The 24964-nt window shown below is 30.1% G+C and overlaps 8 protein-coding genes across 8 annotated transcripts; 3 read left to right on the top strand and 5 right to left on the bottom strand. All coding sequences in view use genetic code 12, as the record gives it.

The window, feature by feature from the left end:
* Positions 1–1438: 1438 nt before the first annotated feature.
* On the top strand, positions 1439–4350 carry CSR1 (Csr1p). Its single transcript, XM_064882189.1, has one exon. The coding sequence runs from the start codon at positions 1831–1833 to the stop codon at positions 4255–4257; it is 2427 nt and encodes an 808-aa protein (XP_064737263.1). The 5' UTR covers positions 1439–1830; the 3' UTR covers positions 4258–4350.
* A 145-nt stretch (positions 4351–4495) lies between these two features.
* IMG2 (mitochondrial 54S ribosomal protein mL49) lies at positions 4496–5010 on the top strand. Its single transcript, XM_064882190.1, has one exon. The coding sequence runs from the start codon at positions 4528–4530 to the stop codon at positions 4909–4911; it is 384 nt and encodes a 127-aa protein (XP_064737264.1). The 5' UTR covers positions 4496–4527; the 3' UTR covers positions 4912–5010.
* SSK2 (mitogen-activated protein kinase kinase kinase) lies at positions 4991–8865 on the bottom strand. Its single transcript, XM_064882191.1, has one exon. The coding sequence runs from the start codon at positions 8683–8685 to the stop codon at positions 5089–5091; it is 3597 nt and encodes a 1198-aa protein (XP_064737265.1). The 5' UTR covers positions 8686–8865; the 3' UTR covers positions 4991–5088.
* Positions 8866–9475: 610 nt separating this feature from the next.
* Positions 9476–9878, top strand: RJT21DRAFT_121732 (ubiquitin-like protein). Its single transcript, XM_064882192.1, has one exon. It carries the CDS (start codon positions 9575–9577, stop codon positions 9830–9832), a length of 258 nt encoding a protein of 85 aa, XP_064737266.1. The 5' UTR covers positions 9476–9574; the 3' UTR covers positions 9833–9878.
* On the bottom strand, positions 9476–11536 carry PPG1 (putative serine/threonine-protein kinase). The gene has a single exon (XM_064882193.1). The coding sequence runs from the start codon at positions 11068–11070 to the stop codon at positions 9901–9903; it is 1170 nt and encodes a 389-aa protein (XP_064737267.1). The 5' UTR covers positions 11071–11536; the 3' UTR covers positions 9476–9900.
* ARG8 (acetylornithine transaminase) lies at positions 11194–12711 on the bottom strand. The gene has a single exon (XM_064884686.1). It carries the CDS (start codon positions 12669–12671, stop codon positions 11304–11306), a length of 1368 nt encoding a protein of 455 aa, XP_064737268.1. The 5' UTR covers positions 12672–12711; the 3' UTR covers positions 11194–11303.
* Positions 12712–12869: 158 nt separating this feature from the next.
* On the bottom strand, positions 12870–20341 carry RJT21DRAFT_127670 (mediator of RNA polymerase II transcription subunit 12). The gene is made up of 2 exons (XM_064882896.1): positions 15159–20341; positions 12870–14851 (listed from the first exon to the last, which is right to left on the bottom strand). Exons 1-2 carry the CDS (start codon positions 20105–20107, stop codon positions 12898–12900), a joined length of 6903 nt encoding a protein of 2300 aa, XP_064737269.1. The 5' UTR covers positions 20108–20341; the 3' UTR covers positions 12870–12897.
* Positions 20342–20994: 653 nt separating this feature from the next.
* On the bottom strand, positions 20995–24910 carry MYO5 (myosin 5). Its single transcript, XM_064882194.1, has one exon. It carries the CDS (start codon positions 24819–24821, stop codon positions 21048–21050), a length of 3774 nt encoding a protein of 1257 aa, XP_064737270.1. The 5' UTR covers positions 24822–24910; the 3' UTR covers positions 20995–21047.
* Positions 24911–24964: the final 54 nt, after the last annotated feature.

Consider the following 24964-nt stretch of genomic DNA (forward strand, 5'->3'; position numbering starts at 1 on the left):
GGAGGATGAAGTGTAGAAAACTTATTAGCTGTAGTTCGGGAATATGAAATATGGATTTGTATGTGGATGTGTTTGTGGATGTGTATGTTTATCATACCTCCAGAATTAGATACTTAGCATTAATCAAGTTCTATTAAATTTAATTAATTTAAACATATACGAATTAATCTAACTTTAATAATATAAATAAAGTTTATTCTTTAACTTTAATCGAAGTCTAGAAAATAACCTAAATTTAATATTATTTGACTAAACTAAAAATTTAATGGCGAGGATTGTTGTTTGTATAGCAGTGTGTTTCTTAAATTAAATCGATCAAGATCATGATCATGATCATATTTCCATCAATAATTATAAACAATGACGTTAAACTGCTTGGCCGGGCCATTTATGAAACTTGCATATGGTCAGTTCTATTCAGCCAAGGGTGCCTAGGTACAACCCTTATTGTTGATCCCCTTATGTACCTCAAGCTCGCATATATATACCTTCTCTTGGGATCCCTTTGGTTATTAACAGAACATGTTCAAAGGAAAGAACTCTTACCGATTTGGTCTTTGTATATTATGTTTATGCGTATGCATATATTGCTGCACAAGTTTATTTATCAACCACCCCAATTAGGCAATGATGCGAAAAGTTTTTGTTGATATATTTTTATTATTTTATTAATTGTAAATTGTAAACTTAGCTATATTTATTTTGCCAAACACTATAAAGTGGAGAAAATAGAAAACAACGCAGATCTAATATACCCATGGTTGTTGGGTGAGGTGGCCACACGCTTGACTAAATCTAATTACAAGTTATTTTTTAAATTTTAGATGTGTTGAGGACTGGAACCGAATTCGAGGTTGTAATTAAGCATGAACGAGAACGTAAATAGCCGTACTAGCATTTAGTTTACCGAGAATTCAATCTCCCCCTGTAAGTGGCTCACCAGTATTCACTAGTAGTATAAGCTGATGTATTAGCAAATTGACTGAACAATTAAATTTTCTTTAACTTTATTACCAAATCTTTTGAAATAGATAGAAGCGACTCTCAATTAGTAAAATCATCAATAGCTTTAAGAAGAATCAGAAAATAATGTAACGACTACACTACTACACTGCACTGAGACCGGAATTTGAACTGTCATAGGTTTTATAAAAGGTAAGTAAATAGTCATAAATAACTAAAATGATAAGAACCAGATTTAGAAAATAACTAATCACATGACAAGTCACGTTGGAAATCACATGACCTAATCATCATGTCAAATTATTTTTTTACCTTTTGTGTATAACCACCAGGGTGATTGCAACCTTTCTGATTACAATCAGACTGTGCCGTACTGCTACATAGTATCGACACAGTGGTTGAACTGGGTCCGGTGATATTCCCTAATAATTCTATATAGCCGATAGAAGGGCTGGATTTATAGCTGATACATTATATTCTAAGGTTAGGTTGCTGACATAGAAATTTTCATAGTTTAAAGGGTCTTAAGTATTAGTTATTACAAACTATACTACCAATTGGTATATCATTACGGTTAATTAGTAAACTTTGTCGGTGATCAGAAGTCATTGTCATTGTGCATTTTTTCGCTAAATTTGTTTCTAGGTTACTAGAGTGACTTCAGAGCTAGTGCTAATAATACTCGTCTTTTGTCTGATATTATACAGTCAGAGGATATTTTAATTTCCATCAGTTGAGAGTATTATCTCTTTGAATTTATTAAAAAATTTTCATTTATTGGGTAACTTCTTTTTCTTTTTCTTTTTCTTCTTTTCATTCATTCATTCTTTCTTCTTTTCATTCTTTCTTCATTTCTTCTTGTAGGCAATGTCACAATCTAATAATGCCAACAAGATTGTTGTTCAAGAGACTGAAGAAACCATGAATAAATCTTCAATTCCTAAGAGTGGATTAGCTACTCATGGTTATGTTCATGGTCACATTCATAAACATAAGGATCATACCCATATTCATGGTCATATTCATAATCATGACCATGATCATCACTTTGAAAAGTCTTCGACTACTTCTACTACTACTACTACTAATATTGCTCCAAAGATTAATATTTCTACTTCAAACAATAATGAACTAGCATCATATTTTGATAGCTGTAAGGAGTTTGATAATATAGATTTATGTGATGATATTTTCTGTGATGAATTAGATGATTGTTTCTTTTCTACTTGTGAAGATTCAAGTAAAAATTCAAACAGTAAATGTCTTGAATGTGAAAATTCTTCTTGTTGTATTGAACTTAATAGTCATACAGATGATCATCAACATTGTGAAGAAATATGCTGTGAAGATGAAAATTGTACTGCTGAATCTACTTGTTGCTCTGCAACTCCATCTTCAACTCCAACTGCAACTACCCCGCTGACTTCAAATGCTGAATTACTGAATAAGCAACAAACTGTAGATTGTTGTGGTAATCCAAGTTGCTTAAGCTATTCGATTTGCAATCATAATGATCATGGTTTAAGTTCATCAAATTCCAATACTAATCAACTTCAAGATGTTCCATATAACTGTTGTGTACCAGCTCAACAACATCATTCTCATCATCAAAATAATTTATGTGAACTACAACTTCCTAAGAAACCTTTGTTTGAAGATTTAATCAATAATGTTCATAGAAACTTAACCGATATAGATGCAAGTTCAAAGAAACGAAAGCTAAATAATTCTCTAAAGAAGTTTGAAATCCATTTCCCTCATGAATGTCATCTGCAACCTGAAAATACCAATAATACTCCAAAGCTTGATCCTTCTGATCATCAACATCATCATTACCACCAGTCTTGTTTTCATACCACTATACCAAATGTTGATTCAATTAGTCCATCTAATTCAACTAATACCACTAATACTGAACATTTGTTATCTGATTTTGATTTCTATATTCAGTTCAATAACTTTAATCAACTTCTAAATGGATCTCAGGATTCTAAGACAGGTCCAAGTTTAGAAGAAGTATTAAATCAAACAACAAGACCTGTAACATCTTCTAGTACCACACAATCTCAGATGCCACAATTAACAAATACAGACTTTTCTACATTTAATGAATCTTCTACATATTCTTGTCAATGGGATAATTGTTACAGAAAGGTAAACGATGATACTCTTTTAAAACATATTATGGGACATCATATAAGTGAAGAATATGGATTAAATGTCGATACCATAAAAAATGATACTGCCACTAATGATGGAACTATCAATCCTAATCAAACATGTTATCATTGTGAGTGGAATGACTGTGATTTTATGAATTCCGATTTGAATCAATTAATTGATCATTTAGTAACTCATAAGAATAGTAGTAGTAATATTCAAGATCAAGATGATGCTACTTATTCAAATAACCTTGTACCAACATTACAAAGTCAAATACTAACACCCAAATCTACCGATAAGTCATTGAATTCTTCACCCCGATCACCAGTTGCATTAAGCATAAAGAAAGAAGAAGACGATGAGTTTAATGATCATATGTTTGATAATTATAAACAAGATCTCTCTAATACGTCAATGAGTGAATTCCAAATTACTTCTATGAAAATTTTACCAAAGAAAAGAAGAAATTTTTCTGATAATATAGTAGATCCAACACATACTTGTAAATGGCAGATTGGAGTTGACGATAATGGAAATCCAATTCCATGTAATAAAGTTCATACAGATGAAGGCCTGTTACAAACACATCTAATTGATGATCATATAGGATCAGGTAAATCAATCTATAATTGTAATTGGGTTGGCTGCGAAAGACATAATGGCAAAATATTTACTCAAAGACAAAAGCTTATGAGACATATTCATATTCATACAAATCATAAGCCATGCAAATGTGAAATCTGTGGTGCTTGCTTTGCTGTTGATACTATGTTAAAACAACATTTAAGAACTCATAGTGGAGAGAAACCATTTTCTTGTTCAATTTGTAATAAGAAATTTGCAACTAGTTCATCATTATCCATTCATAATAGAGTTCATACAGGAGAAAAACCATTGATTTGTAAATGGCCAGGATGTAAAAAGAGATTTAGTGAAAGTTCTAATTTAACTAAACATATGAAAATCCATTTAAAATCATTTAAATGTGATATTTGTGGAGAAGAATTTGAGAGGAAGCCTGATTTTACTAAGCACTTGAAGTTGCACAATAATTTGAAGGAAGAAGAACGGGACAGTGTTGATGCATTTCCTGTACTTTCTTCAAGGACAGAGAATATTTTAGGTATATAGGCATATAGGCAGTATATACGAGTATATATGTGTGAGTATATATCTTAACTATTGCGTTATAGCATGTATGTATAGTATATATGTATATAGTATAGCATATATATAGTATAGTATACCTTAACTATTGCGGTACAGATGTGGTGCGATGTCGCGACACATGTAAAATTTCTGTACCCTCCGCGACATTTCTCTAAAAAAATGAACTGAAATTTTTCAAAACTATCCAATACTTCAACCTACACTTACTTAACGTCTTTAGCAGCTACAGACATGAGACCATCGTTAATATCGTTGAAAGGCATAAGAGTGCCTATTACTAAGGAATATCAAATTGTGACTTCTTATGAAATTCCTTCATTATCATCTATAAGTTACACAGACTTACCAAATAATGGATTTGGTAATAAGAACTATAGCATTAAGAAAACTAAATTTAATCATTGGCCAGTATATATAAAGATTCAAAATACTAAGATAACAACTGAAATTAAGAGAATAAAGGGAGATATTAATCAATTTAAGCAAGATTTATTGAGATTTAATCCTAACCTTAAAATTACTATTAATAAAACTGCTGGTTATGCTAATGTTAAAGGTGATGTAGTAGATGAGATAAAGGCTTACTTTAATGAAAAGATACCTACAGACATATAAATGGGGTCATATCATGTAATACGTAATCTTGTACATAGTGTTAAATGGAGTATAGTATAGCCTATTTTAAATAGATCAATTTCAAAGTCCTTTGTAAAATTATAATGTACTATGTAGAAAATGAAAACCAATAATAATAATAATACTAATACTAATAATACTTGAAGAGAATAAATATTATGATACATTCAGAAATACTTCAGTTCCTGCTTCTGATGAAGGAGTTATCGTCGTATCAACACTACCTCCAAAGGCAGCTTGTCTAATAGCAACTATCCAAGGATCATTTAATAATTCAACTGCACTTGGTCTCTTTTTAGGATCATGTTCAAGACATCTTGATACAAACTTTCTACCTGGTTCACTTAATTGATCAGGTGATGGTAATTGTGGTTTATGACCAGCAGCAATATGATACATTATAGCCCATTCATTATCAAGATTTGCCCAAGGTCTACGACCAGTAGCCATTTCAAGAACACAACATCCAAGTGACCAAATATCCACCACTCCACCTCTATCAGATGATGATCCAGTAATTACTTCTGGTGACATATACATTGGAGTCCCTGTCATAGAATTTGGATTACCATTAGCAGGTCTTGAACCAATACTAGCGGGATTTCTAGTTTTACCACTATTAGCAATTACTTTAGCAGCACCAAAATCAACAAATTTAATAACTCCATTATGATCTAAAAGAATATTTTCAGGTTTAATATCTCGATGAACAACTCCTGATTGATGTAAATATGCTAACCCTTCTAACATTTGTAATGTATATACTTGAATTACAACTTCATCTTCAATTCTTCCATGAGCCAATAATCCTGATAATGAACCACCTTCACAAAATTCCATAAAAATATAAACTTTATCTCGATGAACTTCAACTCCAAAATATTGAACAACATTTGGATGATTTAACATTTCCAATACTGTCATTTCTTCCTTTATTGAAGGAACAATATTTTTAATTGATTGACTATCATGAAATCTAATTTCTTTAACGGCCATAACTCCTCCAGTATCTAAATTAACGGCTGCAAATACTTGACCAAATGTTCCACCTCCAATAAATCTACCCTTTTGCCATCTAATAGATACACTTGAAAATGATGAAGCTAATAAAGTAACAAATTGATATTCCAGATCAGTAATATCTAATACTCTACCTACTGAATGTAAATCTTCTTGAAGTTCTGTTCGATATTCTTCTATATTGGCAATTTGTTTCATTAAATCTTCTCGATATGCTTTTATAATATAATTATCATCAGATGAATTTTCAATCTTATGACGAGTAGATGACCATTTAAGTAAAGTATTTCTTTCTGCTTCACTTGATCTAGCTCCCATAATATCAAAATGAGATATAAGTAATGACATACATCGTGCCACTTTTAATTTTAATTTATAAAATTGTTCTTCATTAAGTACAAGAACATTAAATCCTCTTGTCATTTCCATAGCAAATTCTAATGCTAAAACACACCATCTAAATGTTTTCCTATCAGTTGGCAGACAATCATCACAAATAAAACTTACCCAATCAATTGATAATTGAATTAATTTCATAATAATGGCGGATTTTCGAGAACTATCTAAACTTCTAATGGAATTTTTACCATAATCTCGAGCATATATAAAATAATTATTAATTAATGATTGATAATCACCTTCAATAGATAATTCTTTACACTTATCTCTTACGATTTTAACTGAATCAAGTACTGAAATACACATTTTAAAAAATGCTCGATTAATTTTTGTTAATTCTTGATGAACTTTAGTTAATGAACATCTTTGTTCAACAGGAGTTCCCAGCATTATATCACTAACAATATCAAGAAATTTTTCTCGTACTATATGTAAACTATAATATGGTAATTTAGTTATAAGAATCATTTGTCCTGTTTTAACATCACTTATAGGAACATCAGTCATATTTAAATTAATAATACTACCTTCCCATACAATTGGTTTAGGAGGACATAATGCAAGTATATAAGCAAAATCACTTGAATGAGATGCCAACGCTTGAGACGGTATATAATCTTCATCACCTTCTGATTGAATTAAATCTAATAAATCAGTAAATTCATAATTAGAATTATTTGGATCTAATCCTACATAAGATCCATTAATAATCTTAAGAATTTCTTGTTCATTACCTGCAAGTTCAGGACTAGCAAAGAAATATATACCTTGAGCTTCTACCGTTCCAGTATATACTAAAAAATGATTTCTTGCCTTTAATATTTCTAATAAATTCTTAGTTAAATTAGTAGGAGTTGATGGAAGACTAAATACTAATGAATTAGTGAATTCTCTTGACATTTCTCCAGTAAATCTAGCTAATTTACGACGTAATTGTCCAAAATTTTCCGTAGTAGAACTATACCATCTGATTAAATCTGAATTTACTCCAGAAGGTGGTGAACGAAGTTGACTATTGAAGTATGCTAATAATCTTTGAATTAATTTCAGAGCTAATACGGTAATTTGCTCTGAAACTAATACACTACCTCCATCAATAGAATTACCTAACCATCTCAAAAATGACCATGCTTCTTCTAATTCTTCTGGTTCCTTAAAAGTTCTAAAATTGGTAGTTGATCTCGTACTATCTAATAATTTTCTATTCAATAAAACCAAATAATATTTAGCACATCTTAATACAACTTGATCAAAATCCAGATTTTCTCCTTCAAAAAAATCTCCAATCACCCATGTATTACCGGCTACAGGTTTACAATACTCTTGAATCCCCATTTTTACTTCAAGGGCAATAGTAATATATGATTTAAAATCTTCAATCATTTGATCTATCATCATTAATGTAGGATTCTGTAATTTTATAGCATAACCAAGTCTTACATTGATAATTTCTTTAATTAATTTCATAGGAATAATACAAATTTGAATTAAATCATGGATATAGTCAGGTAATTTCATTTGTTCAAACATATGACCCAAAGTTATATATGCATCTTTAGATTTAATCATCCAAGGTGCCATGGGTAAAAAGATTCGTTTTTGAAAAATTGTATGAACATCTTTTTCCTTCATTAATCTTTCTGCTAATGATTTATTATCTTCATCGAATATCTTTCGAATTACTTTACTACTGGTTAAAGATGCTGATTCTGTAGATGGAGTTTCTACGGGACTCTTGGTAATATCTAATTCATCATTACCTATCCAAAGTCTTAATGAACGAGTTTCTCTTGTAATAGCTTCTGTTATAGTAAACCAGGCATTTAATGCATCGATTCGATTTTCAAATTCTTCACTTCGACATAAAGGTTTATCATTCTTCATATCTTCTAATGTTCTCCAATTTCCACACGCTTGTTCATAACGATCTAATAATTTCATTACTTGAGTTCTGGTAGGATTATTAATTGGATCATCATAATTGACTTCGAATTTTAAAACATCTTCAATTAATTGATCTACTAAAGTTCTTCTATATGATATAATTTTCCTTTGATCATCTTCAGATCTATTAAATAATTTGGCTCTTACTCCAAACCATAGGCTCTCTTTATATGTAGCATGTAAGAAAGATTCTTGTCCATTATCTGGATTATTATTATTAATGATTTTTGTCTTTTCTGATTTGACCACATCACCAGTTAATACTGATGTTAACATAGATTGCCATTCTAATCGTTCTAAAACAGCAGGATCATCAGTCTGATCTTTACTTAATTGCGTTATATTCTTATTAGGATTCATATTGATATTAGTACCACCACTTTTCATCATAGAATATGCCAAACTGAAATCAATCTGATATTTATCATCATCAAGATCTTCTAAAAAGTTACTATTTCCTTGATCATTATCGTCATCATCATCATCCTCTTCTTCATTAATTTCTGTATCTTTAGACTCATCATCAGCCCCTGAGATACCTTTGGTATAATAATCATCAACCAATTGATTTCGAATTTTCTTTAAATATACTCGTTCTTGAGCAAGATATTGTGAGTTACTATGATGTTGGGATAGTGAGCGAGGACGATTTCGACTAGATGATTGTTGTTGCTGCTGCTGTTGTTGTTGCTGTTGCTGCTGCTGTTGAACAGGGGCCGAAGAAGGGCCACTAGTTGAATTTGTAGGTGAGATATTCGAACCATTGGCACTGCCAGTGCTATTGCCAGACCCACTTCCATTGCCATTACCACTGTTGCTGTTACCATTGCTTCCTGAAGATGAAAGTGACGACATTGACGACGTACTGGTCGACTGGTTTGTAGATCGCTTAAGATGTGTTGAATGCATGGGTGTGTTAGATACGGCAGCCACAGCGGCAGCTACGGAGGCATTGGCACTTGAATTGGAACTGGCATTGGCAGATGGATGTCTCAATAATGAGGGCCGCCTTTGTGTAGCGGTATGATTATGATTATGACGATGAATTGAGCCAGAACCAGAACCAGGGTGCGGATTTTGGTTCTGGTCCTTGCTGGAGTTTGAAGAAGAGTGTCCCATCATCGTGCTTATGTCACTGTAATGAATACTCTCTATAATATCATAAACTATGAATTGCTACTGCTATCTTAACAATGGTAATGAATTTTTTACGGGGTTTTTGCGTGGGAGGCACGACATTTTTTTTTTATTTGTATTTTAATTATAATTTATTAATGAAATGATACCCAGTGTCAATAACATTATACTAACAAATATGATAGAGGTATTGGCTAATGATAGGTTGGGTAAGAAGATACGAGTAAAGTGTCTTCCAACCGATACGATTGGAGATTTGAAGAAAATAATCTCATTGCAAATAGGTACACCATACGATAAGTTAGTACTAAAGAAAGGTAACAGTGTATACAAGGATCATATAAGTTTAGATGATTATGAAGTTCATGATGGATTCAATTTTGAATTATATTACGGATAAGTTGATTACATATTAAGTTATACAAAAAAATTGTATATATATTCTAATTAATAATACAGATAATTAAATTAAAGAAAGTACTCCACATACTGTTTAGGACGTCTTTCCTGGAAAAACGATGCAAAGAAGTCACCATTTCCCGTAAAATTTTCATCAGAATTAATACCATTAACACTTTTAGAATTAAGGGTATCATCTCTATTTTCTGGTGATGCTTCAAATACGTTAAAAAATTGTCCGGGAAGAACTCCTTGTTGTTGACGAACTCGTAAACTATTGAATCTATTAGCATAATCTTTATAAGTAACATCAGAAAATTCATCATCATTATCATTATCATCATCTAGATCATGAGGATCTTTAGATCCATAATTTGAATGTAAGATTTCTAGTATACTGGCTTTATTACCACATCTGTAGCAATAATTTGGAGCTGACCATACTGTTAAACATTTCCCTTTCCAATAACTTGTATAACCTTCATTACATAATTGATGAGCTCTTATCATTTGAACCAAATCATTATCTTGACAAAATTTATTTATAATATCTAAACCAAAGAGGTAACCAGCACCTCGTGGAGATAATTTAAAGTCCATTATTTCTGTATCAGGATCTGACCAAACTAAATCAGCCATTATTCCATCATGAGGGATTTCTCTAAATCTATCAAGAGTTCTTATTTGATCTAATTGTTGACAACTAGGAGATAAACCCCCATGAGCTGCAAAGATTTTACCATCAATTGTTGCTCCTAATGGTAAATAATCAAATAAATCTGTAAAATAAGTCCATACTTCTGATGAACCATTATATTTACTTAATACTTCAGTATAAAATCCATAATTTGTGGTAATAGTTCTTGATTCATGATTTCCCCTAATTAAATAAATTCGATCAGGATATCTTAATTTTAATGCAATTAATAAAGAAATAGTTTCAACTGAATAATAACCTCTATCAACATAATCTCCTAAGAATAAATAATTTGTACTAGGAGGAGAACCTCCAATTTGAAAGATTTCTAGTAGATCATGAAATTGTCCATGAATATCTCCTACAACTGATATTGGAGAATTAAGACTCATAATATTTGGAGTTCCAAGAAGTTGTGCTTTTAATGTATGACATAATTGTTGAATAGTTTCTGGTGGTAGTATCTTTGGAGGTTTATGATCCAATAGCTGTTCTAAGCAATAATCAAGATCCGTGGTAGGGATACTGAATGGAATTGTCATCTTTTTATATTACTTATTGTTATTGTCTTCATCAGCTGATTCCCTTTTGGTTATGGTTATACTTACTATGCTATTTACATTGTTTTATTGGCGATTGCTACTGGCTTATCTCAAACGACTTTTTTTTTTTCTTTCACGGGTTCAGATCCCGCTCTACAAATCGCAGCCGAGCTTTTCTCTAATGTATGTACTATGTACTATGGATTAAATTCTATGGTAATATACGTAGATAACTAAGTTGAAGATTCAATAACCTGTTTCAAACTATGATCCAATATATCTAACCCTTTAGAAATCAATTCATTAGGGATATTTAAGGCTGGAACAATTCTTACCACATTTAAACCCGCAGTTATAACGACTAACCCATTTTCTCTACACTTATTAACTACAGCCGTACTATCGACTGAATTATTTAATTGTAATCCTAATAATAATCCTTTACCCTTAACTGCCAATACATGATCAGGATATTTTTTAGCTATCTTATCAAGAGAAGTTTTAAAAATTTCTGATTTTTCATTAACCCCTTGTAAGAAAGATTCTTCAGTAAGTTTATCTAAAACAAAATTACCAATTCTAGCAGCTAATGGATTACCACCATAAGTAGTACCATGATCACCAACTTGAAGGGCACTTTCAACTTTATCAGTAATCATAGTAGCACCAATTGGGAATCCATTACCTAAAGCTTTAGCCATAGTAAGAATATCTGGATTAACTGATTCATTTAAAGTTGAATGAGCCCATAATTTACCACTTCTTGATAAACCACATTGAATTTCATCAAAAATTAATAATACATCATTTTCATCACAAAGTTTTCGAAGTTCAACTAAGAATTTTTCATTAACAATATTAATTCCACCTTCACCTTGAATTGGTTCAATAATAACTGCACAAGTTTTTTCTTTACTAATAACTTTAGCTACACTATTAATATCTTCAGTATCAGCCACTTGAATACTCGGAATTAAAGGAGAAAATGGTGCTTGATATTTAGGATTAGGAGTAACAGATAAAGCTCCCATAGTTCTACCATGAAAAGAATTTTTAAATGTTATAATTTCAATTTTAGATTCATTAATTGTTTTACCATATTTTCTAGCAAATTTTAATGCAGCTTCATTAGCTTCAGTACCTGAATTACATAAAAATACTCTTTGAGCATCTTTCATAGCTCCTGAATCTCTGGTTTTAGATACTAATTTATTAGCCAATTCTCCAGCAGGAAGATTATAGAATAAATTTGAACAATGTAATAATTTTGATGTTTGATCATTAATAACTTGGGCAAGTTCTTCATTAGCATGTCCTAAACAAGTAACAGCAATCCCACTACTAAAATCTATATATTGTCTATTTTCTAAATCATATAAAATCGATCCTTTACCATGAGTCAATACTAAATTTGGTCTAGCATAAGTAGTAACAGCATAAGGTTTTGAAACTGTATTAACAAATTTACCAGTTTGTGAATCGTCTGAAGCATCAACTTGACTTACTATCTTAGAAAAACTCCGTAAACTTCCAATTAAATTCTTACAACTTCTACCTGAAACCACACCTCTGGCTTGTCTAACTGATACAGCTCTAAGCATTTTAGTTTAGCACTAATTATATATATCTGGAATGTGATTAGTGAAAAATTAGTGAAAAATTCGACTCTATATAGCCATTTTTTTTTTTTCATTCAAAAGATTTCACATCGCGGTTGACTCATTTTCAATTACCTAATTAGGAAAGACAGCCACCACTTAACTAATACCAATACTAATATTACTTTTACTTTATATTAATAAATATGTACTCCATTTGATTGGCTATTTACCTATTTATATCGACTGTTATTTCTATCCCATTAGTAGGAATACTGAAATCAATATGACTGATCTCTTGTCGTATTATTTTATTGGCTTCAAATCGAATTTTAGATTCTTCATCAATATCTGCTCCTTTCATAGTTAATTTTAAACCCACCACAAATAATTCATAATTAAATTTAGTTATAAATAATGTATCTATACTGTAAGAACTCTTAAATGAATCTGAATTTAAAAGTCGATCAGTTATAACTGATTTAAGTATATGATAATCATAATCTGAATAAGGATATGAACATAATAAAATACCTCCTAATGATTTAACTAATTTCCATCCAGTAAAACATAACATTAATGCCACTAATAATGTGGCTGCTTCATTCATATCAATGGTTATATCTTCAAAAAATGTTCCAGGAAGTAAAGGAATTGTAATTAAATAAATAGAATAAGCTAAAGTTAAAAAATGGGTAGGATTCTTTGTCCATATCTTTAAGAATTTATGTAATTTTGAACTTGTAGTAAATTTATTATCTTTTATTTCAATTTCTTCCACATTATTATTTTGTTTAGAATCATCAGATGATGATATCATTTCATTAATTTTATCTAATGCTAAAATATAATTAGAACTTATAAGGGTAATAATTATTATTGATATAAGAATTCCATTATATATTAACCAATTAATATCATTATTTCCATTATTTCCATGTTCTGCATGAATATGATGTGACAGATGTTGTTCTATAGCTTCTCCTTCATTATCAACCACCCATAATACTATAAATTCTTCAACAAAATGACTAAGAAGATCAAATCCTACCATAATTAATGAAGAACTTAAAGCAAATCCAGCTAAAACTTCTATTCTACCTAATCCAAAAGGATAAGTCATTGAAGAATTATTCCAAACTTCAAAATTAGACATTATATCAACAAATACAATAACCAATGATCCAAGTGCATCATAAAATACTAAATGAGCAAGAGTTGATAATGGTGAAATTTTAAATTTAAATCCTATGATAAATACTATTAATGATGAAAGAAAATGAAAGGCTGACCAGAATAATCTTAATTTTTGATTAGATTTTATTGATGCTATTGATTCTTTAAAATTTGGGATAGGATACAGATCAGGAATTGTTAATTGTTCATTAGATGAAGCTGGAGGAGGTTCTTGAAATAAATTCATTGAAACTGAAGATGTTTTATATCTATGACCCTTTCTTTGAGCTGGTTTTGACAGAACAGAATGAGCTGAACCATTAGGATTTAAAAACATATCTTGAGATTTAAAATTAAATGGTTGATAAGATTTATTAGGAGAATTTGAACGTCTTACAGGAGATTTACTTCTCATTTGTCTAGAATTTCTAGTTGGCGAAGACAGTCTTGATGGAGATTTTGAAAATGGTTGACTATTACTAGAATATAATGAATTTCTTGAACCTGGAACATTTATTGATGGAGTTGAAATTGCTAATTCATTTTCAGCTATTGTATAATGATTTGAATCAAATCCAAACATGGCAGATTTTGGTCTAGGTCTTGAATTTGTACTAGAACCATTTCGTAAATGGACTGGTTGTGATATAGGTGAACCATTAATTGAAGAATTTGAATATTTTCGTAAATGATAATTAGTAGTTAAATTAACTGGACTTAATGGATTATTAGCAGAAATGATAGGTGACATAGCAATATAACTTATAGTTTGAGGTTGAGATCCAGATAGAGAATCGGATGAGAAATTAGCACTGGCTAAATTCCTTAGATCTGTTGCTGGAGCTCTGGCTTCGGGCATTAATGTCGGTATACCATTACCATTAGTAGTACTTCTACTGGTACTGTTAGTGTTACTATTTATAGCATAGAATCCTCCCATCCCACCAGTAGCTCCACCACCCTCACCATTCTCAATCACTGTGTCATCCTCTATATCAGACACGTCACTGAGTACAGTGTTAGCGTACATATCATCCTGCAGAGCCATTATAACTACACTGAGACCATTAGAGTAGAATGAAATTACCGAGCCGAGACAATAGTGAAATTTATCAACGCTATTCATGCGCGCGAAAAATTACCAGCCGCATCCACCAGGGTGCGGGACGGGCACGCTCATTCACCAGTAGTAAGTAAAGTATAAGTAAAGTATAAGTAAAGTATAAGCATATGTATATATATATATATATATCTATATATTAAGGAGGATTCTCTCTCGTCGTATATGCATCAAACAACTGTAAGTTAATACACGCATCATTTAAAGAGTTCGAGGTATCCTCAAGAATTTCAAAGCTGCGAAGTTTAAATTCGAGCTTAGTGATAGATTTTGCAGCCGTTGGAGTTGACCCTAAAATATTCGATAAACTTACCGAATCATTTCTTGAAGATACTAAGACAAGTCCACTATTATTAAAACTATGGAAATCTCCACTTGTTTCTAATTCATCCACATCAAGAGTTAATGCACTATCAATTTTCTTAGCATCAATATATGATTGTAAAGGATTATTTGCATTAGGTTCAGGTAAATTAAATAATGAAGTCACTTGATTAAGATTTGACATTGAAGATGAATTAAAATTCCCTGATTCTCCTCCTGAATTACCTCCAGTATTACCTGATTCTGATTCACCTAATAATTTCATTTGTTCTTCAGATGTTGGACTACCTTGACCCATCATACCACCAATAAATCCTGGAGATGTTGGTTCTGGTAAATCAGTATTACCCAACAGATTAATTTCTTGAGTTATAGATAATTTCATTAATAATAATAAATCATAAAGAAGGATCATTAATTTTTCATTAACTTGAGATAAGAATTGACTATTCAATAATGCAATTAAATTCTTAATAAATAAAAATTGTTCACCATCATAAACAATTATAGCAGTTGTTAAAGTAACTTTATGAATAATTAATATTCTAAGAAATATAGAAATTGCATCACTTATATCATCTTTAAATATAAAAACCAATTCTTCATTAACTAAATCTAATAAATTAATTAAAAAATTAGATAAATTTTCAAAGAATACTGGTGATGATTCAACTGTATTTGATGAAGAAGTGGAGAATTTTTTAAAGAAATCATTAAATACTGGTAATAAATTAATAGTACCTAATATATTAGTTAAATCAATAGCTTTATTTTTAGAAATAGCTTGTTTAACATCATATATAGTTGTCCCCTTTAAAAACATTGATTCTAAAATTTCTAATATACAAACTTTATCATCCCATTCAATAAAATTTAATAATTCTCCAATATATGAATTATATGAAGAAAATGTAAAATCAAGATTTTGAATAAATGTTTCAACTAAGAAACTTAATAATTCCTTTTGTTCAGCTTTTGGAACTTGTCCAAGTTCATTTTGACAAATAACTCGTAATAATAATTGATACATGGGTAAATTAAATTCATCAATTTCATGGGATACATTTGAAAAATCCTTTAATTCTTTAACAAATTCATTAGATGATGATTTACCTAATGAAGTATTAAGTAAATAAATTGCATCTTGAAATGAAATCTTTGAAATAAATTCATCTAAAGTTAATTTTGTAGCTGTAACAATTAATTGATTAAAATATTTCATTACTTCAATCTGTAAATTTAATACTTGTACCGATTCTTGAATTGGAGACTCTAAAGCTATAAGACTTTTAAGAGTAAAATGATGGAATGAACTTCCTGATCGATCTTTATAACCTCGTCTAATTACTTTAAGTAGTAAAGCTTGACTCTTAGTAAATTCTTGAGTTTCAATTAATGGATTACCTAATAAAACATCAAGGATAATAGCTGCGATTTTATCAAAGCTTCCCTTATCTACCACACTATTTAATACTGTCATTAAATCACTCATTCTTATAATTTCATAAATAATTAACTTTTTATAAAAATGCCCTACTAATTTAATATCATTTTCAACCGGTAAATTGGCAATATATACGGTAAATTCTTGATTAAATTTAGTTAATGAATCAATTCCAAGACTATTTCTAATATTAATAAATAATTTAACTGATTCAACATCATCAGATTTAGTATTACTTGAATTCCATAAATTCTCTATTAAATTTAAGGCTGTTCTTTTCAATGATAATGGATTAGTTAAATCCACACTTAATTTCAAATTAATCACTAAATCTTTAACTTCAGAAATTGTCATTGGTTGAAATTTATATTGAAGTAATGAATCCAAATCTTGTCTAAAATCAGTCGGAGTATATTTTTCTAAACCTCCTCTATCATTATCAATATCTGTAGTATTAATTCTCATGGGAGAATCAATCAGTTCTTTACCAAATATATTGGTAAATACCTTTTTATTAGGAGCTATTTGAGGTTCATCCTTTTGAAAATTCTTATCAAATACTGAATCTACAAACATCCATACTTGATCAAATCGGAAATAATCAAATTCTCGACTTTGAAAATCTTTATAAGTTTGAATAATTAATTTAAATAATTCATAACAAGTAGAATCTGATCCAGTATGAGTATTACCTGCCACAAATTTAAGTAATTTAAAGTGTCTTATAAGTAATTTGGCAATTAAATAAAGTGAATCAAGATATAAAATTATAATTCCTCCTTCATTTCTTAAAAGGAATTTTATAACAATTTTAAAGAATACTGTTAAATTATCACAAGTAGCATAAATATGATATAAATTAGCTAATAAATCTGGATTAATATGAATTAATTTAGGAGATTTAGCAATAGTAATTTTCAATTCATTAGTTAACCAATTAATTAGAAGAAATTTAATTCCAATATTTAAATCACATACATAATTAATACTGGTCTGAAAATCATTTGAATAAGTATCATTATTAATTAATTTATCAAGTATATCTGATTTAAAGATATTGGTTCCATGATCGAATTTCTCCTTTAAATCTGATCCCGACGATAATTTCTTTAGTATACTATCGAATTGTCGATTATTAATGACTGGTAAATTTTGTAGAATTGATAAATGAGTTTCTACAAGGGGATTATATTCATCCGACATAATATTCTCATCAGTACCTCCACCTCCAGGAGATAAATAAAATATCCCTGAAGCAATGAATTTTCTTAAATAAGATCCAATTGATATAACTTTTAATTGACATAATTCATTTATAAGTACATATAATTTATACTTATCAATCTTTAATGAATGATTTTCAGCAATATTATAAATAATTTCAAGTAATTCATTCTCAAATTCAGCCTTTGGATTCCCCAGAGTTTTAGGATTTAATGGTCCAAATACTTTCCTCTTAATAAAATTACAAATAATTAATATACTTTCATTAGATTCTCGTTCACTTCGATATTTGGTTATACACCAATAAATGACTACTTTTAAATTTAATTTCCAATTGGTGGTAATCTTAGATGATATAGATCCTGATGGTGGACGTGGACGTATTAAACTAGCGAAATTATTATTTAATTTTAATAAATCTAATTGAAAAATGATTTGAAATACATCATCAGGATTTCTATTAATAAATATCAGTTCATCATTTGAAAGTATTCCTCCAGGAGGAAGAGGAGATACTAAACTTAAACTTTGAGATCCAAGAAATGAACTTCTTCTTTCATTACCAAAATTTATTGTTGTTGTAGGAGATGGCAGAAGATTCTTCATATTTAATATTAAACTTTCATTTCGAAATTTAACTAATTCAAGTTGTTTCAGAACTTCTTCATCTTCTTCCATAGAATTCAGACTATTTTCAAGTAATATTTTAACTAAGATTCCATTAACTAATATCCAATAATTAGGTATAATAAACATATTAGTATTATATCGAAATAAATAATTAACTGTATCAGCAATCATAGTTATTAAATTTTGTTTTAATGATGGAGGTAAGGAAGATTTAGGAAGATTTGAAGAATTTGATTGAGATTGTCTTAATGATATTGTATCAATAAAGAAATAATTTAATAATAATGATTCACTTAATTCTTTACATAAATAATCAAGCTTTAAAATATCATTCCAAAAGATTTTAATTAAGGTTAAACTAACTAATCTTTGACCAAAATTTAAATCAATTTCATCAATCCAACTTTCAGTAAATATATCATCACCATCAATTATTGATACGGCTAATAATTCAGATATATGTTTTTGTTCAAGGGGTAAACCTTCCTTTAAGAATTTGATAATTAATGATAAGAAAAGATTCTTATCTAATAACCCTTCAATATATAAACATTCAGTATAATTAAGTAAATAACTTAATTTATTCATATAATTAATTTTCCGATCTGAATTTGTAAAATTGGATATTTCTTTAGAAAATCGATAGATATAGTCACTAACTTGTTGAGTCCATTCTTGAAACCATAAATCTTCAAATTTATCTAAACTTGCAGAGTCTTGATTATTATTATTATTGTTATGAGGAGCAGGACTATTTATTGATAATCTTGCTTGATGTTTCCTCTTTAATGCTACTAATTCTCCATAAAGAACACATTTGGTAAACCAAATAGCTCGATTTATAGGAACATTCTTACTACAAACCGAATCCACAAGGACTTTATTTCGAATTCCATGAGGAATCTTTTCTCCGATTTTCAGAAATGGAATTTCAGGTTTGGCAAGATCTCTTAACCAAGATTCTTTCTTTGATACTGTTAATGTAACTCGAGGAGGGATCTTAAATTTATTTGAATTATATTTAATTTTATTAATTATTTCATTTCTAGATTTATAAGCATTAGCTAAATGTTGAGATAATTCTTTTAATACTTCATTACAATTTTCAGTTGATGAAAAGATTGTTGCTTGAATTAAATTTCGGGCAGAATAATATTCATTAGATACCATGGGGATTTCAAAATATCCTTTATTTAAATATGATGCATTATTAACTTTTTGAGTTTCTTGTTGTCGAAGTTCTTCTCCTAAATTGGTATGATCTGTCCATGGTTTAAAATCAGGATATGTTGTATGTGTATGAGTATTTGGATTGGGATTTGGATTGGGATTTGTACTTGAGTTTGGATTTGTACTTGTGGTTGTAGTTTCACCGATTTCAATATCATTTAATGGATATAATGCAGCATCAGGCTTATCCATCAGAAACTTTCGGGCTAGTAGTTCATCTTTACTTGAAGTTCCAAATGTAGATCGATTGTGCGATGATAATAAACTATTTCTACTTCGGGATTTCGACATTGTGGTAGTGGATAGTAGATGGTTAGTGTCGGCTACTTGTCAATCAATTCTAATAGTAATTAGTTAGGAATTAGTGAATAATTTATGTTAGTTAATGATGGAATGGGGTAGATATTAGTGGTAATTTTCATTATGTGGGTCACGTGATTCAATCGATACGAGTAGAGTGGTTCCAGCATAAGATTTGAGAAAAATGGAATAAAAAGTCCATTGTGATATTGTTATATTGCTACAACCCGATACCAACTTGATTGGGTAGCTTTCCGCTTGGATTAAAACCTTGTGCTTGTTGTTATCCAGCCGACGTCAAATGGATGGACCTGTAATTTGTGAATTTGAAGATCTATAAAAAGTACTAATAAGTAATTGTTCTCTAGTGGATACAATCTTCCAGCCCATAATCTTGTCTGTCATAAGCGGCGAGATGAGGACTGTTGATCACTGATAACACTATGTTACTATGATAAATAGAGACAGTTACTAGCTGGATATTTATAGGATAATACTAACATTAGGTGATACTAACAGTATATGTCTAGCAACCCAAACGAGTTATTATTTCTCTCTGATAAGGTTTAGGAAATGTGGTTCGAGACAAATAGCATTATTTCTTTTGTATAGTATAATATAAAATTTAATATAGTAGAATATAGTAAGAATGGTGTAGTATAGTAGAGTGTAGTATAGTATGGTAGAGTGTAGTAGAGTAGTGTAGAGAATAGTGTAGTAGAGTATAGTGTAGTATAGTATAGTATAGTAGAGTAGTGTAGAATTGTATACATAATATTTATACATATACATAATTTGTATACTATATCCTACTATAGTATTTCTAGAATAACATACTCAATATACATTCTATTCATAATACTACAAATTCACACACATAATTGTATCATACATTTAGTATTACTAATCCATACTGTCTATATAGTCACCATCACCAATCATCATCATCTTCTTCCTCTTCATCACTATCATCTCGTGTAGCTCCTTGTCTCTTCTTTAAAGCATCTGCTAATGAACCTGCCAAAGTAGTTTCCTCTTGTTTCTTGGCCTTTAAGGCATCTGCCAATCCATTACTTAAGTTCCCATTTTGAACAGCTGCAGTTGTAGTGGTAGCAACCGATGAAGCTACTGCCTGTTTAGCAACTGGAGCTGGTGGAGCTGGTGGAGGAGTAGGAATTTGAGAGCCAGAACCAAATAAACTAGCAGGTGGTTCACATTCTTGTAAATAATCAATAGGTGACCAACCTTCAGTCAGTTCATCTAAGGGCTTTACAAGACCCCATTTACCATTAACATTGGCTACATAATATACTATATCTTTAACAAGAGCAAATGTACCAGCCACTGATCCATCATAATCATACATGGCTTTATAAGTAGGGAATTTTGGTTTAGGAGGAGCAGAAAGAGCTGGAGGTGGAGGAGGAGGTGGTGGAGCAGTTTTTCTTACTGGTGGAGATGGAGCTGATTTCTTTACTGGTCTTGAAGGTGCTGATGGTTTAGATGTTTGTGCTTGAGGTTGAGCTTGTGCAATTCCTGGAGCTGGAGGTGGAACTTTTCTTTGAACTGGTTGTTGAGCGACTGGTTGTACCACTGGTTGAGTTACTTGAGGTGCTGGCTGCTGATAAGTCTGTTGAACAGGATTTGGATATGAACGATTTTGTGCTTGAGCTTGAACTGCCGGAACATAACTACCAACATTCTTTCTAGCACTTCCACGATTATAATATTTAGAATAATCAACCTTTCCAGCTGGACCTCTTGGTCTTTTTGGATTAACACTATTAGCTGGTAAACCTGGTTTAACAGTTACTGTACCAGATTTATATACATCGCCATTAATAGGAATTTCATTAGTATTACTTGAAACAAACTTAACAGCATGAAACTTACCAGCTTTCTTTTGATATTGAATGGTTGGTCCAATATTAATAGTTAAACCAGGATTAATCTTTTTCAAATGAGTAACTAGTTCTGTTTTAAAATCTAAATTAATAAAAAGATCAGGATTAGTTGGAGTGGGAGAATGTAAAGAAATTGCTACCCAATTATCAGCATATGAAGATAATCCAACATAATTAATTGAACTTACTGAAGTTGAATGTTCCTTTTGAAGTTGAAGTTTCCTTTCAATTAATGTTTCAGCAATAACATAAAACGTACTTTTAGTTAAAATAAAAATTCTTGGTAATCTCTTTGATGATCTACCAAATTTAGCTTGAAGAATTTCTCCTCGACTTGAAAATACCACTTTTTCATTAATACCCGTTTGATTAATAATAAATTTTCCTTGACCAGAAGTATCATTACAACCTAAATAATCTCCTAAAAATGCTCGAGATCCTAACATTGACATTCTTCTTCTTTCCTTTTGCCCCTTTAATAATCCATTACCATAATCTCGTAAGATTTCAAATTGATTACCATGTTTCTTTAATCTCCAAGCTCTTTGCATTATTTTAGCCGCATCTTCCTTTCTCTTTAAATATCTTCTCCAAGCTCTTTGAATTCTGGCAGCCATATTATGCCAATATTTATCTCGTAAATCTTCTAAACCAAATAAAGTTTCTGGAGTTTTAATAAATACTTTAGTAGTACCTAATTGATATTCAGTATTTGGAATATGACAAGCTCTTAAAATTTCTTTAACAGCAGAAATATCATCTCCATGCCAAATATAATCTCCAGCATAACCTGTTACAGGAGATAATAAATAAAATCTTTGCACAAATTTATCAAATGTTGTACGATAAGCAAAACCTGCTCTTCTAATTCGAACATTTTCTTTTAAACCTAAATATTTAATTTGATGTAAAACTTGTTGATTATCATAATCTTTTGGACGTTTAGTTTGATTAGGTTTAATGGTTCTAATATATGAAGGTTGACATTTTGATAAAGTATCTACAAGTAAATTAGCACTAGTTTTAATTTTATCAGAAGCTGTTTGCATCTTTTTAGAATCAGAAGCTGCCACAAGTAATTCAGGAGGAAATAAAATTTGATTAACAAAATTATTTTTTGAAGTAGATAATAATTCTAATAAATCTTTTAATAAAGCATCTTTATTTTTATCAGTCATCCCAGCCACATCATAAGTTACATCTCCAGCATAATGTTTAATAATAAATTTACCTCGACGATCTTCAAAATGACGATTACTTGCTCCTACCATACTTAATCTTTGAGCAAATACTTGATCAGCTGCATCAGAATCAGCATGAGCAGTTTTAATTGAATCATTTAATGCTGCAAATAATCCTGGTTGAGGTCTTGTAGCTTCAATTAAATCACAAACAACTTTATTATTAAAATAATCAATTGGAGTCCATTTAATTTGTTCTTGAACATATTCATCTTGTTCAGCCTTTAAAGTTAATTGAATAAAGATTTGTTGTAATTTTTCATTAACATAATTAATACAAATTTGTTCAAAAGAATTATGATCAAAAATTTCAAATCCATAAATATCTAATATACCAATGGATTTATTTGATGCTTGAGATCCTTTAAGTGATACATTAACTCTTTCAACGATCCATTCAAATAAATTATTATAAATTCCTTTTGCTAATGCATCTCTAACTGATGTTGCTTGAACAATATTTAATGGAACATGATAAGTTGAACCTCTTTTCATACCATGAGAAGTTTGCATAGTTCTTTCAATTATTGATTTCTTTAAAATTTCAGAATTTACATCTAATAAGTAAGCCACAAATTGAGTAACTGTTTCATCTCTTATAGCTGCATTACCACTTTCATCTTCAACAAATGATATATTTCCAATCCATAATATCAGAGCTAACATTCTAAATATATTATCTTGTTCTTGTTGAGTTAATCCAATAATTTTCATGGCATTAATTGTATCATTAAAATCTTTTGAATCATCAATTCCATCAACATTAATACATTTAGCAGCCGAAGTATAAATATAAGTTTCTGGACCTTGAATTCCAAATGATTGTTTATATTGAGGTGGACAAGCTTTTGTAAATTGATAAAAAATATGGAAATTACGTTCATTAGTAATTTGTGATACTACTCTTTGCTTTTCTAGTAAATAATTAGTTATATGAGCTGAAATTGGTTGATAACTTCCTTCACTAAAGAATATTTCAAGATATTTCCCATGTCTTGAAGAATTATTATTTCTTAAAGTTTTTGCACATCCAAAAGATTCTAATAATGGATTTGTTGCTAAAACCATATCTTTAATTTTTGAAATATCAGCATTTGAACTATCAACTGAAACATTTGCAATATATTGCATAATTTGTTTAGCAGCTTCAGTTTTACCAGCTCCTGATTCACCAGAAATAATTACACATTGATTTTCTCCATAAGATTTTAAATGATAATACATAGCTTCTGCTATAGCAAATACATGAGGTGGAACTTCTAATCTATTTCTACCTCGATAAGTATTTAAAGTTTCCATTGTATAAATCCCTAAATCTTGAAATGGATTAACCGAAATTAATACATGTCCAATATAAGTATAAATTGTATCATTCATAAATCTCTTTTGAAGATTATTATTAATTTCATCATCAGTAATTTTTGATAATAATGTTAAATCAGATACCCCAACTTCTTTCTTTTTATGAAGATCAAATTCGGCCTTTTTGATACCTGATTTTGTAGGGGCTTGTTGTTGTTGTTTAGCCTTTGTACGGCCTCCACGTTTAACAACAGCCATTTTATTTTACTATATCGATAATTTTAATTCTATGATAATTTAACTGGAAAGTTTCCAGTACTTAACCCTGCGCAATTACAAATCGCTACTAATACTTTGAATATATTTACACTGCCTTCCCGACAATTTCCAATTTTCTCCTA

The sequence above is a fragment of the Scheffersomyces amazonensis genome, assembly GCF_036850825.1.
Source record: "Scheffersomyces amazonensis strain UFMG-HMD-26.3 chromosome Unknown RJT21scaffold_5, whole genome shotgun sequence".
Taxonomy (NCBI): domain Eukaryota; kingdom Fungi; phylum Ascomycota; class Pichiomycetes; order Serinales; family Debaryomycetaceae; genus Scheffersomyces; species Scheffersomyces amazonensis.